Raw genomic sequence first — 13,292 nt, forward strand, 5'->3', positions numbered from 1 at the left:
AAAATTTATACTATGCTCACCTATCAGTTTTTACCTATAATAGCAGTTCTTATAAAAAATACAGTTGCACTACGGAGTGAATGTGTTAGTTCATACACTGCACTATTCCTGCAACCCATAATTCCCCATCACTCGATTTATTCTCAACAGTTAAATACTGGTACTCATTTATTCATATAGATTATTCCGCTAATTCATTGGGAGACGGATCTAGTGATGGAAATTGGCTTAATGGCACAAGAATTCCAGATTCTATTCATCCAATAAACGACTATGTGCTGGTGGAACAACCTAGCAGCTCCGGTACTACTTCAGGTGGTGTCATTTTATCCGGTAGAGTACGTTTAATTCGTTTATTTAGAAACAGAGAATGTCTGGAAAAGTGTTGGCAGTGGGACCTGGTCTTGTGTCTGATACTGGGTAAGTGATTTTTTGTGTTGTACTATAAAAGTTGTTCAAAATTTTATGTAAATAAACCAAAATGTACAAAAAAATGTCAATGCGCTATGGCTGAGCCTAGTTAACGAGAAATGTAACAAGGGGTAAGAAAAAGGCGCTAAAGTACATATGTAAATAATATACTTATTTATCAATATCTGATAAGTACGCCAGTTATTTACAACATCATCTCACCCAAAATCGCATAATATGTTAACATAATTCCATTAAAATGTTGCTATTATATTTTTTGGTTAAATTGTTTCAAAATTTTAATCAAATATTAATATAGTACAATTTTACCGATGCAACTAAATGTTGGCGACATTGTGATGCATTCCCAAGCAGGCCCAGACAAAGCGTTCAAGTACAACGGGAAAGAATGTGTATTAATAAAAGCATCCGAAATTTATTGTAAAATTGAAGCGGAAAAGTACGGTTATATGGATGGAGGATTATCCGCGGAAGATATACAACCATTAGGATCTAGGTAAAGTGGTACTTTATTTAGGATATTAATAAAAGTCTTATCGCAACCAGGAGTGACTGAGAGTGGATTAGTATTATCTAAGTCTGATAATGGTTTGTCAAGGGGAGAAGTTCTTAAGATTGGACCAGGAGATTATACCTCAGATGGCACGATCATTCCAATAACTGTAAGTTTAACTTCTCGTTTCTGATCAATTTGCACAAAATGACTAATATTTAGGATTTGAATGTTGGACAACAAATACTTTATCCACAGGATGCAGCACAAAGTTCCTTATTTTCACTAAATAGGGATACTTTCGCCCTAGTACCCATTAAATCAGTTCATGCAAAGATATAACGATAACCACTAACTGGCTTTATGTGTATTTTTGCCGAAAATGACACTTGTGGTCAATGTAGTTTAACAAAATATGTATTTAATTATTTTTCTTTAGGGAATTTCGGCATCCAAGTCTTGTATAAACACAATCACTTGTAGTATATAACCCCATTAGCCAAGGCTATGTGTGTTGTAATATGTTCTACATAATTGCTGGGTGTATGAGCATTATGCAAAAATTAACTGATAAATTGGTCAAAAATATCTAATTAATGTGAAAAATTGCAATAAAAACTGTGAAATGTGGTCAAACCTTTCCGTAACATCCATAAATCCTAGGGATGCTCAGTTGTACGGTCCTGATGTATACTCAATCGTTAATCCTGATGCATTAAACGAGCTAAGTAAGGAAACAAAGGATATGATAAAGAGATATCGCATTGAAAATAATGTCAAGAAGGAGATTTCGCAGCCGCTGAATGAATTCATTAGTTTAACCGATCAGGTGAAGAAGAGTTTCAAATGTTTTTGCGGAGGAGGTCAAATTAAAATTAACAATGTAATCGGGGTGGATAAATACTATATAGATCTGATGAATAAGGTCAACAATTTCTATGGAAAACACAATAAACAACCCATACCTAGATCAAGATTTACTTCTTTCCTCAATATAGAGTTATTTCTATTATTAGAACACTTGTCACCTACAGACACTGAATCAAAGGCAAAGATTTGTGTGTTTAACCAAGTAATAACACCCTATGATCACTTAGATGCAATTCATTACTAAATCTCTATTCCCAAACTCAAAACTCACCCTATTTGGATCAAGTAACTTATAGTTTATAAGTTAGATATTACAGGAACTTGTTTACCGGGATCAGATCTAAATTTGATGCTTGAAGGTATAAATCGAAATTTATTCAGCTGATGGAGATCGGGTATTGAATTTAAAATTACTAGCGTATGTATTGGGGCAACTCGATTTGTTTCAATGTTTTGAGTGTATATTAGGGACAGAAGTACCAATAATTAAGGGTGTGCACAAGATTAAGGGTATGTGTGTTATTACCATTCATATATTTCGTTAAATGATATTGCACTAGTGCAAAATAACATAATATTATTATACATATAGGCTATATGGCAACAATTTCCATCAATTCTTCGCTTGAAACACACAATTTTATCACTAAAAAGGCAATTGTTGTATCATTCAGATGGAAGAATTTAAGTATATAAAGCCACTTATAATTTTGTTGAAATTTTTTTTACAATCGGTAAGCCCACTATTATATTACCAATTTTTAAATCAATTCATTTTTAAAAAATTAATAACACAAATATTAGTCTAACTCAGAGAAATCTTGGTGATACTTACACTGGCGGAGCTGGATCTTACACATTGTGTTTAATGATCATACATTTCTTACAAAATCACGAATCAATTGTCAATAGCAATTTTAACACTACACTAGCTGATTTGATGATTGACTTCTTCCACTTTTGGGGATACCGATTCAACTATGAAAATATGGGCATTTCAATAACTAACGGTGGTGGTCTATTTAAAAAGAATAAACAAGATCAAAATCTCTCATTGATAGATCCAATTGACTCGAACGTAGATGTCGGAAAACGTGTTTTCAACTTTCATCTGGTGAAGAAAGCATTTCAATCAGCTTTTAAGGTTAGTTGCTGTTATTTTATGTTAAAATCAATTAGTGTAATATTTGATTTTACCTAATTTCAAATTTTGATATTGTGTTAATTAGTGAAAATTAAAAATACGAATATAATTTTATTATCAGCTTATTATAATATAGAATTTGAAAGCTTCTGAATACGACTACAACTTGGATTTTGCAAATAAACGCATGCCAATTGACTCATCTTGGATTAAAGGAAACACAATCATAGAGAAACTATTCGACCCACAACACCCATTTTTCCAACACAGGAAAGTTGAACATGTTAATGAACCAATTTTAGATCGCTACAAAATATTTTCTAAAGAAAGCAATGTCAAAGATGGCTATGAGGAGGCTAGGAAAAGTTTGCAATTAATCATAAACGGAAGTGATATCACTGTTGATTTGGATCACGTACCTTATAATGTAGCTGCGTTTAGATTCTCTCAAACCTTTTAGAAATAAATACTCTTAACTGGACCATGCTATCACGTTGTTAAACTGGACATGATTATTTAGTTAATCAGTTTGGATATGATACAAAATAAGTATGATATTGATAATTGTAACGCATAAAATCAACCCTTTGTATGAAAATTTCAATTCTATTTCATGATATCAAAAAATTATTCAAAATATGTACTATCAATGTACATATTTTGGCCATTATTTCAATTTATCCAAAAAATTTCTTCTTGTAAAAAAAGTTGTAGAATTGTCGAATTGATCAGTGAAGTTAAATTTTAATTAGAAATTGCTTTTTAATGGAGATGTTTTTGAGAAAGCGCTATTACCCTATTCTTAAATTTGTTGTTCTCTAGTGAAGTGTGATACGGTGTGTAGAAAGGATTAATCAACTGTCTAACATACAACTCATGTAGTTCGGTAAAGAAAAGACGAATACTTTCTTGGCTTGGCGGCGTAGGGACGTTCCCAGATGGTGTAATTTGAAATGGATTAATCAAGGGATTGCGATGGACCAGCAAAAATATACAATGGCCGGGTGTTATATATGCTGACACAGCTAGAGTGTCAAAGTAATCTACTTGCTTTAGAAATAACATGTTTGATGTCTTAATAACCTCATCTATATTATCCAGTGCTTGATATGCCACAAATTGCGCTAAATGCGGTGGGTCAGTACGAACGCCATTTGTGCTCATGTCCATTATGAAGATCGGTTTATCGTCCTTTCCCACAATTATCAACACCAATATCTGTGCTACTTCAGCTGTGTTGTCCATAATTATATGTTAGTCAATTTGTAGGTTTAACTACAGATCAACGGGACACAATACCAACAATTCCACACCACACAAGTATAACCTAATAAATAATTGGCAATTAACGCTAAACCATTTTTTAGTATGAAATTAATGTACAAAATTAAAATTTTTTAGAAATCCAAATATGTTCTCACATAGGCGCTTTCTTGATCAATAATATCGGTTTGGCTAGAGGCACCAGTGGAACCAACTTTGGTTTCCTCTGAGGCGCAGTCTCATCCAATTTGGTTTCCCCCTCGTTCGACATTTTAATATTTGGAAGGGGTTTTTTGGATTTAATTTGGATATTAGTCAGTGATTTTTTTGTAACTATTCCATCACGATCACCACTAACTTCTGTATCTATCTGTGATATGTTGGCGTCTGATTTCTTAGTCGAAAGCTTCCTTTCTACAATCATTTTTGGAGGATTAGTTCTATATTCATCGGATTCACAGCTTACGACGGATTTTTCATTGGGAATTTCTTCAGTTTTTTCAACATTATCTGCATTTGTTGTAGTTTCTACACACGTATCTGTGTCTTCATCACTTTTATTTGCATTCATACTAGATTGTTCACTTATAGGTGTACTAACTACATTATTTTGTGTAGAGCCATCGTTAATTGGTTGTGTAGGATCAAATTCCTTCAACTTTGGGCTGGCGGAGTTGTCAATGCTGGTGACCTTTTCAGGTTGCGATTCGAGTATGGTCTTAATAATCCCATCTCCCTCATTTTTAGCATCCTCTTTAATACGTTTTATTGCGGGTGGTTTAGGTTTTGGCAAGGGAGTTGTTCTCTTAGGCAGAGGTCTCCCTAACCCAGGCTTTCTCGGTGGTTGTTTCTTTGGTACAAATGGTGTGGTATCATTTTTAATATCACGCTCATCGGGTATAGAATTAACGATTTTGTCCGAATTAGTACTGTTTGTTGATTTTACATTACTGGATGATCTGTTTGTTGGTTTTGCATTACTAGATGATTCAACCTTTACAGTGACGATTGGCTTTGGAACGGCTTCTTTGTTTCCACTTGGTAACTGCGTATTTACACTCTTCTTTGACATACTAGTTTCATCACTTGTCGCATAATTTGCGTTTCCTGATGTAATTAATGGGTTGGAGGGAGGCTGCAATAAGTGATAGTCAATAATGGGTTTTGCCCCCTTATGAACATGGGCAAACTCCTTCGCCATCTTAAACCTTTCTGCAGGCATTCTGGCATTTATTGGGTAAGGATTTACACCAACATTTACAGTTCCAATCTTCAAGTTGTTAACTAACAAAGCCCAAGGGGCACGTGCTTCCAGCAGTACTGGATCTATCACACTTACGCTAGCTGTGGCAGTATCCGAAGATGATTCGAACCAAATATCTATTACAAACCTTGGTATTTTTCCCGGTCTTTTTGGTGGCAAATTCAGGTGCTTGTCCAAATTAACCGCACATACACCATTAACTACTTTTGCGCTGGTCATTTTAACAGGTTCCTCATGGTCATACCTCAGTCCTATATAGATTTGGTTGGGTATGCAAATGTCCACATTAGTTTCAAACACTATTTCTGAAATTGTAACGTAAAATCCTTCCAAAGCAGCCGCGCTTGATTGTCCAAAAAACCCTTCATTGGTATTAGATGTAAGTAGTAATGAATAAAGCGCCGAATACAAAGCATCAAGTCTACTATCTAAGTTCCTGCAAGGATGAAGGTATTCCAATGCTATCTTTGTGAAAATGTTTTTGTTTAACCCATTAAGGGTAGCACAAGTAGCAATGCCAATAAAAGCCTGAACGAGTGTATCCAAGTGGATGTAAATTAGATCAATACGGTCTAGGGTATCCTTGATATTTTTGGGATGTATAAACAATTCCTTGATGTTATGTTCCAATTCACATAATTTTTTATCTTTCATATCCAATTCACTGCATAATTGTTTCATTTTTTCTTGTAATAACAAATTTTTTTCCTGTTCAATCTCCCTGTCCTTCCTTTCCTTGACATACAAATTGAAGTAGTGTTTTAGGCGATCTTCCAGGTCTTCAATCATATGTTCTACGACTTCCGGAGAGGGCTTCAGTTTACCAATGGCTGTGTCTTTTGTCAGAAATAGGCGGGGAGGGCCGCGACGAAGCGTGGCTCCAGTTCCTAATTTGTCCCAGGGGTCCATTATACAATATTTACTCGTGGCACCTACGAGCACAGTTGACATTCAGCGTACGTGCACGTTACTAATATGATATAGCAGTTTCCGAACTATGTGTAGCATATAGATCGATTTATTGAACCTCCTACCAGTTATAAATTAAATCATTTATACTAATTAATTGTGATGTGTGGCCCGCGACCTATGCACAACTTATCTATTGATGGATTATTATATAGTGTATGTTATGAATTCTAAGTCTTTCAAGACTATCTATAATAATTGTAGCATATAACCCACTTTTAATAACTATTTAGTAGATGTAATAGCCATGCTAAACTTTTCCAAGATGTATAGGTCGTGGAATGTTTGTCTAGTACTGTACTAATTTAGTAAAGAACAATTTATTTAATCTTCCACAATTATTTATGAATTGAATACAAATTTTGTCCCATGTGTAAAATAAATTTTACCATATTTTTACGTCATCGCCTATAAACTTAATAAATTAGACAATACCCTTATCCGCAAGGTGTATGGCCTATTTAACTGGTATTATATTTGCATAATGTTTATATAACTTTTAATTGTGAGTATATAACAGTTATAAACCAATACATTATTATTAGCTATTTATTCAACATCTTTAATCACTGTATAAACTAAATTATTGATATGCCATCCTTAATTCAAAGATAATAAACGGTAATAACTTTTTTTAATAGTTCAATCAACAATCTATTAGTTATAACTTATAGTTATGATACCAGTTGTGCTTGATAAGTTAACATATTATATAAATTAAATGACTTTATGTGATAAATTTAATTATACGTGATGATTGTTGCAAATTACTAAATTATTTCTCAAACTTGTTGCATTTAAACTAGATTAGCCAGAAAGTAATTTATGATTGGACATGAATTATAATATATATATATATATAATTCCAGAGACTAAAATTCAATATGTCAATTACGTATGTGGAATAGATATATTATGAACATATTTTAAACACAGAAATAAATAAATTTTATACAGGCAATAATCACTGAATAACAATATATTATGGGAATTCCTTATCGAAATATTTTAGATTCTACACGGTCAGGTAACTTTTCCATTAAAATATAAAAATGTGTAAATTTATGTGAAAATTGATGCTAGATATAGATTTAATGGCATGTATAAATATTCAAATTGATAAAATAAACTAAATAATAAGCTAAAGGTTTTATAAGGGAATGCACATTAAATTTCTAACTTTTAAGTCATAATAGGCCACTTTAAACAATTCAAACAATTATCAAAATGGAAATGATCAAAATAATATGATAATCTAGTTATAATTGAAATATTTATGAGTGAAATTCAATGACTTATTAGTACAGGGTGTAATGAAGACCCCCCATGGCATGTAGTATCAAATATGGCCGGATACATCGATCGGACGAACATATTTCACTACGAAATTGCTCGTTTAGGTGGAACTACCCCTAGCATTTTGAACAAGGAATATAACAAAAATCACATTGATGAACAGTCAAACAATGTCAAAAATGAACTCAATTCCCTTGACCTTAAATTGGACAGGTTGGCTGAATGTAAGCTTAAGATAATTTAGTATCAAAGAGAAGTGGAATTTACAGCGATAATTCTGACCATTTGAATCACTTAATCAACCAAATCAAGAAAGTATTTACAATTTTTATATAGGATTTGTCTGATATTAATGAAAATCTTGAAACACTTTCCACTTCCAATAAACAAATGAAATACTCAAATAAACACACAAAATTACACTATGCAAACATTGTTGATTATTTAAAATCATCATTCGTCTCCAAAACTAACAAATTTAAGGATATTTTGCAGCAGCGTACTGAGGTAATCACAATGCCACTTAGACCATGAAAAAGCAAGAAAATAGAAGGAAAATGTATACCTTCCGCGGAAATACTTCTTTAACACCTTCAAATAATCATACCTCATCATTTGTGTTGGATGAGGAGATACAACAGGTTCATGATAGGAAAAATGTTGACATTGAAAGGTTTGTATATTTATATGTAGTGGTCAAGTAATTAAAAATAGGGGAAGACAAAATTATATTGCACAAGCAAGGCAAGAGGTAGGAATTATTTGTTTTATTAGTTTACAATTAATTTTGTTCGGATAAAATCGGCCTAATTAATTATAACAGTTAGTTTTCATTAAGGCAATCGTAAATGTGCAACGTGCCATATGGGACCTATCGCAAATCTTTAACAAGGTAGCACAAATGGTATCAGAGCAGGATATGATGATACAGAGAATAGATGAGGAAACTGATATTTCAATTGATAATATTAAAAGGGGGCAAATTGAGCTTTCAAAATATCTCAAAAAACTGTCATCTAGGAGAGGCTTGATTATCAGGATGCTTTGCATCATATTCGTCTTCATCATTATATTTGTGCTAATCATTAGATAGCAATTACATTGCATTTGGTGTGTTAAAGACACATTTTACAAATAGTTTCGATCGTAGTTTCTATATTGCAACATTCGTTCACGAAATGATTATATTGACTATGGTTTTAGTTTGTGGGCAAAATTGATGATTTTATCAGCTAAACTTTGTTAGATTATGGCAGGAGATGCTGCCGAAATTTTGGGCCATAACTCAGCACATTCTTTTGCAATGGGTCCAGTAATGGCCGAGCCTTTCATTTCTCCTTTCGGATTGACAATGACACCGGCGTTGTCTACATTAGAGCTGTACATTAATTTTTTTAATAATTATTTAGTATAATAATCAATAAATACAATAGTACGACTTAATATTTATTCATATATAATAAATTTAGCAAATGTCAATTGTTTGTCTTGTAAATGTTCTTATATTGTTTATGTAAATTATTTAAAAAGATAAGTGGATAAAAGCTTACCTTCAAAATGAATAAAATGGCCTTCGCGTCTTCTCCAAGCCTTTCTTTGTCTAACAACAACAGCCTGCAATACCTTCTTTCTCAGATCCGGTTTGCCTTTCTTCACCGTGGCTAAAACCATGTCTCCAACAGAAGCTGCAGGAAGGCGATTTAAGCAAGCGCCGAACCCCTAAATAATCATCAGTTTTGCAATTATTTGATTAAAACTATTGCGATCAGATAGAGTGTTTCGGCTAAAGATAATCAACATGTGTGGTCAGCCCTATCATTGAATCATCATTTGGCAACTATAACTGCAAATTTTAACTACGTACCTTTACTGCAATAATGTATAAATTTTTTCCGCCGGAATTATCACAACAATTTATGATTGCTCCCACTGGTAGACCCAAAGTGGTGCGCATTTTGCTTCCGCCGGCTCCTCCTCTTCCTAGGTTATTCAATTACAATATAATAAAAATTTGCAATAATAATATTACAAATTTAAATCAAATCTAAAATTTTATTGAAGTTTACTCACCTCTTTTCATCTCAAACCAATAGTTAAATATGTTGTGGGGATGACACGACCCTTATTCTATTCTTATCTACTATAATAATACGTAGACGCTCATTCTCTATAGTAATTCCGGCAAATTTACTATGGAAATGAAGATGTCTACACCTTCGAGCAATTTTATAAGACAGATTGTTATGCAAGATATACTAGAAGGAAAGTTTAAACAGATTATCACAAGATTCCCTCCAGAACCGAATGGATATCTCCATATTGGTCATGCAAAATCAATTTGCCTTAACTTTGGATTGTCCTCAGAATTTGGTGGTAGAACACATTTGCGATACGATGACACTAATCCTTCATCTGAGAACCAAAAGTATGTAAATAGTATAGCTGAGGATGTAAAGTGGCTTGGTTTCGATTGGGGATATCACTGTTATTATGCCTCAGATTACTTTGACCAGTTATACCAATGGGCAGAGTTTTTAATTGAGAAAGGCTCAGCCTATGTTGATCATCAATCAGTTGAGCAGATTAGGGCTACAAGGGGCTCAATTACCGAACCGGGTGTAGATTCCCCCTATCGCAATAGGACAGTTTCTGAAAACTTGAAACTTTTTAGAGATATGAAAAATGGCAAATTTAAAGATGGCGAGTGTGTACTAAGGGCCAAAATAAATATGAAGAGTGGTAATATGAACATGAGAGACCCAATAATCTATCGAATAATGCACATACCACATCCAAGAACTGGCAATAAATGGTGTATATATCCAACTTACGACTTTTCACACGGCCAATCTGATAGCATAGAGTTAATAACCCATTCCATTTGTACATTGGAATTTGAGCTACACAGACCGCTATACGATTGGTTTCAGGAACAACTTGGCATAACAAAAACTAGACAAATAGAGTTTGCCCGTCTGAACTTAACGTACAATGTAACATCCAAACGAAAACTGTTAGAGTTGGTAAATGAAAATTTTGTTTGCGGTTGGGATGATCCTAGGATGCCAACAATCTCTGGTCTAAGAAGAAGAGGCTGTCCACCAGAGGCTCTTGTGGATTTTTGCAATAGAATTGGCGTGACAAAACGAGAAAATACCATTCAGGTAGAGTTGTTGGAGAATTGTATTAGGTATAACCGAAATTTTCATTTAGGGAATTCATGAATAAAACGGCCAAAAGGTTATTTGCGGTAACTAAGCCTCTTCTGGTTGAGATTGAAAGTTTTGGTGAATCGGAGACAATTACTGTGCCTAATCACCCATCAAATCCAAACTTCGGCACTAGAGAAGTAAGCAAGAACATCATTTAGATTTTAATGGAAAAATACATATATATAGAAACTTATGATTTTCAATTTGAACCAACTAAAGATTTCTACCGCTTGTCACCTGGGAAAGAAGTTAGACTTAGATACTCCTACTGGATAAAGTGCAAAGAAGTGGTGATTGGTGATGATGGTCAAATAACTAAGTTGATATGTACCTACGACCCAGAAACTAAAAATGGAAAAGCGCCTTCTGATGGAAGAAAGGTTAAAGCTACAATACACTGGATTGCCAAATCCAACGCTGTGGACAGTGAATTTAGGATGTACAATAGATTGTTTATATCGGAGGAAATAGGTGATAATTGGCGCGATCATATCAATCCAAATTCACTAATCACACATAAAGGATTTGTAGAGTCACACGGCACAAATTGTATTCCTGGTGACCCAATTCAATTTGAAAGAGTAGGATTTTTCACTCCCGATCCAGACACAACCAACGCTAAACCAGTTTACAACTTAACAGTTTCATTAGTGGACAGTTCTGTCGCAGATAAAAAGAGGATTGAAGCTGAGAGGCGGGGACGTGTTGCGGCAGAGAGACATAATGTCAAGGAAGCCCGGGCCAATAAGGCAAAGGCTGAACATTAATTAATTTTTGTTTTTCTATAGGTTTATATTTAGCTCGTTAAATGTCAAATATCATACTTCAAGGCTAGCTGTATTATTATAAGGGATGACTCATAGAAATTAAGAATTTAGTATGTGATACTGATACTTATACATTGTGGCATTATATAAATATATTTGGCGAATTATGTGATTGACAGTATTTTTACGCTAAAATTTAAATATATTATTGCATCACATAAATCGCATAATTCTTAACAAAAATTTTAGCCTCAAAATTAGATATCAGATAATAACAGCCATATTGCATTAATCTCCATTAATTTTATCAAAGTGCAGAATATAAAATAAATATTATTCCCCTAACGAATACTTTAGAATAATTGCATAAGATTATGAAACGCCATTCAACACAATTCACATTTAAAAAATATTTGGACAAAATTTCCACAATTATACAATCATTTTATCAACATTTGTTAATCTAAATCCAAAACTTCATATTTGATTTGTAGTTTTGTGTGTAAAGTTTAAGATTGCAGTAAAGATGACCTGTGGATTGATGATGGTAAGTAGGGTTAAATTGTGTTGTGTTATTTATAAGTGAACGCCAGTATCGTGCAAATGATCAACCGTTCTGAAAATAAGTCTAATTTGGCATGCAGAATATACTCTTACACATGTATTATTACATGTGTAACAATATACCTTATCGTATTACACTCTACACTATCTAAACCTCCCATTAATTCACCATTCAACGATTCTTTATGGGATAAATCGCAATTGTTATTTATGTTCTCTTTATTTCTAGAATTACTCGATTATATCTACAAGGGCGCACGTACGTATCTATTTTTATTTAGGTGGTGTTATTCAAGACCTTTATTTCACAACTATTTTGCTGCTATTAAAGTTTAGCATCGTATTTCTCATACTTAATTTCACAGGATTTGTTTCTAATCCCCTTTACGTGTTGATCTTTATCTGTTCTGAGACATTCACCATCCTAGTCAAACATCTAAATATCGTATTAGAATTTCATAGAAAACAAATACCATTTGTTGAGTATCTAGATGAGACAGGTATGTTTATGTTTTACGGCATTATACAATTTACAACACCTTTTACTATAAATTATACATTATAACTTGTCAATTATATACTAATACAGTCTCCCTTTATTCTTTCTCAACATCTACCTTTTCGCAGTTGTTGCTAGTTATTGAGGCATTGCCAGAAATGAAGAAGAACCAATACTTTAGGTGGTTTCCTTCTCCACTACCCAACAAGCTCAATTTCTTCATTGATTTGTACATAACCTTTATTGTACTTATTTTGGCCTCCCTTGTCTCCTCAATCGGCACATACTATAGGAAACTCACGTGCAAAAAATCAATTTGACAATGACTTTGTTTGTAAAATACTGCTATTTTAGGAAAATATCTACCTAATTTTAACTATTATACAATTAAAAATATAGACTAGTGTACATTCCAAAAAAATTCCCTTAGAATATTTATCTTAAATAGAGTGGTATAAAGTGATGGGGATTTTATTTTCACAAATTTTATCAATTTTCACATTCAAACATTATAATTTA

The 13,292-nt window shown here is 33.2% G+C and overlaps 8 protein-coding genes across 8 annotated transcripts; 5 read left to right on the forward strand and 3 right to left on the reverse strand.

The window, feature by feature from the left end:
- Positions 1–12: 12 nt before the first annotated feature.
- On the forward strand, positions 13–1,267 carry BMR1_03g03010 (20 kDa chaperonin (CPN20); the record flags this gene model as incomplete). The annotated part of the gene is made up of 6 exons (XM_021482125.1): positions 13–160; positions 181–338; positions 362–420; positions 731–928; positions 950–1,094; positions 1,148–1,267. 6 exons carry the CDS (start codon positions 13–15, stop codon positions 1,265–1,267), a joined length of 828 nt encoding a protein of 275 aa, XP_021338678.1.
- BMR1_03g03015 (Non-canonical poly(A) RNA polymerase PAPD7) lies at positions 1,551–3,399 on the forward strand (the record flags this gene model as incomplete). The annotated part of the gene is made up of 8 exons (XM_021482126.1): positions 1,551–1,997; positions 2,023–2,080; positions 2,104–2,154; positions 2,177–2,305; positions 2,388–2,449; positions 2,470–2,529; positions 2,610–2,939; positions 3,076–3,399. The coding sequence occupies 8 exons, from the start codon at positions 1,551–1,553 to the stop codon at positions 3,397–3,399; spliced, it is 1,461 nt and encodes a 486-aa protein (XP_021338679.1).
- On the reverse strand, positions 3,702–4,184 carry BMR1_03g03020 (Sedlin N-terminal conserved region; the record flags this gene model as incomplete). Its single annotated transcript, XM_012793761.1, has 1 exon — positions 3,702–4,184. One exon carries the CDS (start codon positions 4,182–4,184, stop codon positions 3,702–3,704), a length of 483 nt encoding a protein of 160 aa, XP_012649215.1.
- A 172-nt stretch (positions 4,185–4,356) lies between these two features.
- On the reverse strand, positions 4,357–6,375 carry BMR1_03g03025 (hypothetical protein; the record flags this gene model as incomplete). Its single annotated transcript, XM_012793762.1, has 1 exon — positions 4,357–6,375. One exon carries the CDS (start codon positions 6,373–6,375, stop codon positions 4,357–4,359), a length of 2,019 nt encoding a protein of 672 aa, XP_012649216.1.
- On the forward strand, positions 7,781–8,824 carry BMR1_03g03030 (syntaxin 5; the record flags this gene model as incomplete). The annotated part of the gene is made up of 6 exons (XM_021482128.1): positions 7,781–7,955; positions 7,976–8,046; positions 8,068–8,238; positions 8,259–8,404; positions 8,425–8,482; positions 8,570–8,824. The coding sequence occupies 6 exons, from the start codon at positions 7,781–7,783 to the stop codon at positions 8,822–8,824; spliced, it is 876 nt and encodes a 291-aa protein (XP_021338680.1).
- On the reverse strand, positions 8,974–9,811 carry BMR1_03g03035 (large subunit ribosomal protein L23e; the record flags this gene model as incomplete). The annotated part of the gene is made up of 4 exons (XM_021482129.1): positions 8,974–9,098; positions 9,282–9,450; positions 9,596–9,711; positions 9,802–9,811. The coding sequence occupies 4 exons, from the start codon at positions 9,809–9,811 to the stop codon at positions 8,974–8,976; spliced, it is 420 nt and encodes a 139-aa protein (XP_021338681.1).
- BMR1_03g03040 (glutaminyl-tRNA synthetase) lies at positions 9,924–11,710 on the forward strand (the record flags this gene model as incomplete). The annotated part of the gene is made up of 3 exons (XM_012793765.1): positions 9,924–10,921; positions 10,945–11,080; positions 11,102–11,710. 3 exons carry the CDS (start codon positions 9,924–9,926, stop codon positions 11,708–11,710), a joined length of 1,743 nt encoding a protein of 580 aa, XP_012649219.1.
- On the forward strand, positions 12,314–13,093 carry BMR1_03g03045 (hypothetical protein; the record flags this gene model as incomplete). Its single annotated transcript, XM_012793766.2, has 3 exons — positions 12,314–12,533; positions 12,556–12,774; positions 12,864–13,093. 3 exons carry the CDS (start codon positions 12,314–12,316, stop codon positions 13,091–13,093), a joined length of 669 nt encoding a protein of 222 aa, XP_012649220.2.
- Between the last annotated feature and the right edge of the window lie 199 nt (positions 13,094–13,292).

This window comes from Babesia microti, chromosome III (assembly GCF_000691945.2).
Source record: "Babesia microti strain RI chromosome III, complete genome".
NCBI classification, from domain to species: domain Eukaryota; phylum Apicomplexa; class Aconoidasida; order Piroplasmida; family Babesiidae; genus Babesia; species Babesia microti.